General features: G+C 71.4%; 1 protein-coding gene across 1 annotated transcript; it reads left to right on the top strand.

Moving 5' to 3' along the window:
• Positions 1–234: 234 nt before the first annotated feature.
• Positions 235–1,439, top strand: LOC112124377 (eukaryotic translation initiation factor 3 subunit C; the record flags this gene model as incomplete). The annotated part of the gene is made up of 2 exons (XM_026661903.1): positions 235–681; positions 1,276–1,439. Coding segments are annotated over 2 exons (611 nt in total), but the record flags the coding sequence as incomplete, so codon positions are not given.
• Positions 1,440–1,654: the final 215 nt, after the last annotated feature.

Here is a 1,654-nt window from a genome sequence, read left to right as displayed (position 1 = left end):
CTCTCACCCCTCTCCCCGCAGATCCTGTACAACCGCACCATGGTGCAAGGGCTGGAGGGGGTGTGGGGGGCGGCGCGGGGCCGTGGGGCGGCACGTGGGGGGCAGGGTGGTGGGGGGCGGCGTGTGGGGGGCAGGGTGGTGGGGGGCAGCGTGTGGGGGGCAGGCCGTGGGGCGGCGCTGGGCCGGCTCTCACCCCTCTCCCCGCACATCCTGTACAACCGCACCATGGTGCAGGGGCTGGAGGGGCCGTGGGGGGCGGCGCGTGGGGGGCAGGCCGTGGGGCGGCGCTGGGCCGGCTCTCACCCCTCTCCCCGCAGATCCTGTACAACCGCACCATGGTGCAGCTGGGGATCTGCGCCTTCCGGCAGGGGATGACGAAGGACGCGCACAACGCGCTGCTGGACATCCAGTCGTCGGGCCGCGCCAAGGAGCTGCTGGGGCAGGGGCTGCTGATGCGCAGCCTGCAGGAGCGCAACCAGGAGCAGGAGAAGATCGAGAAGCGGCGCCAGGTCCCCTTCCACATGCACATCAACCTGGAGCTGCTGGAGTGCGTCTACCTGGTGTCGGCCATGCTGCTCGAGATCCCCTACATGGCCGCCCACGAGTTCGACGCCCGGCGCCGCATGATCAGCAAACAGTTCCACCACCAGCTGCGGGTGGGCGAGCGCCAGCCCCTGCTGGGTGAGTGCCCCGCGCCCCCCACGGCTCTGCCCCGGGCCCCCCGCGGCCCCCGAACTGCCCCCTGCCGCGTGAGTGCCCCGTGCCCCCCACGGCTCTGCTCCGTGCATCCGCACTGCCCCATGTCCCCCATAGCCGTGCCCCCACGCTGCCCCGTTTCCCCCACAGGCACCCGCATCCCCCTAGGCACCCATATGCTGCCCCATGCCCCCCAAGCACACCCACATCCCCCACAGGCACCCATGTGCTGCCCCCTGTGGGTGAATACCGCCTGCCCCCCGGCACCCACCGTGGGCACCCCCGCGCCACCCCCACACGGGCACCCACGCGCTGCCCCTGGCCGGCCCCATGACCGCGGCGCTGGCCCCTGCTGTGTGAGTGCCCCCTGGCCAGCCAGACACCTGTGCACTGTCCCAGGCCCCACAATCGCAGTCACCCCAGCCAGGGTTGTATGCCTGACCGCGGGGCCCCCAGAGCCAGCCACGCATGCTCCCCCCATAGGATCATAGCACCAGGTGAGCAATCCCCCCCCTCCCCCGGGGCTGGATGGGAGCCAGGGGAACCGCCCCATAGCGCCTGCTCTCCCGCTGCCCCCAGGCCCCCCCGAGTCGATGCGGGAGCACGTGGTGGCGGCGTCCAAGGCCATGAAGATGGGCGACTGGCGAACCTGCCACCGCTTCATCATCAACGAGAAGATGAACGGGAAGGTCTGGGACCTGTTCCCCGAGGCCGACAAAGTGCGAACCATGCTGGTCCGGTGAGTGGGGGTTTGGGGGTTATAGGTGGGGCAGGGGGCTCTGGGGGGGCACGGGGTGGGAGCAGGGGGGCTGGTTGGGGCCATGTGGGGAGAGTGGGTGCTGTGGGGTAGAATGGGTTGGGGAGCAGGGGTGGGGGTTTGGGGGCTATAGGTGGGGCGGGGGGCTGTGGGGGGAGCAGGGGGCTGGTTGGCGCCATGCGGGGAGTGGGTGCTGTGGGG

This window comes from Terrapene carolina, unplaced genomic scaffold, assembly GCF_002925995.2.
Source record: "Terrapene carolina triunguis isolate 2854851 unplaced genomic scaffold, T_m_triunguis-2.0 Scaffold19258, whole genome shotgun sequence".
Classification (NCBI taxonomy): Eukaryota; Metazoa; Chordata; order Testudines; family Emydidae; genus Terrapene; species Terrapene triunguis.
This window is presented reverse-complemented; position numbering and strand designations above follow the sequence as displayed.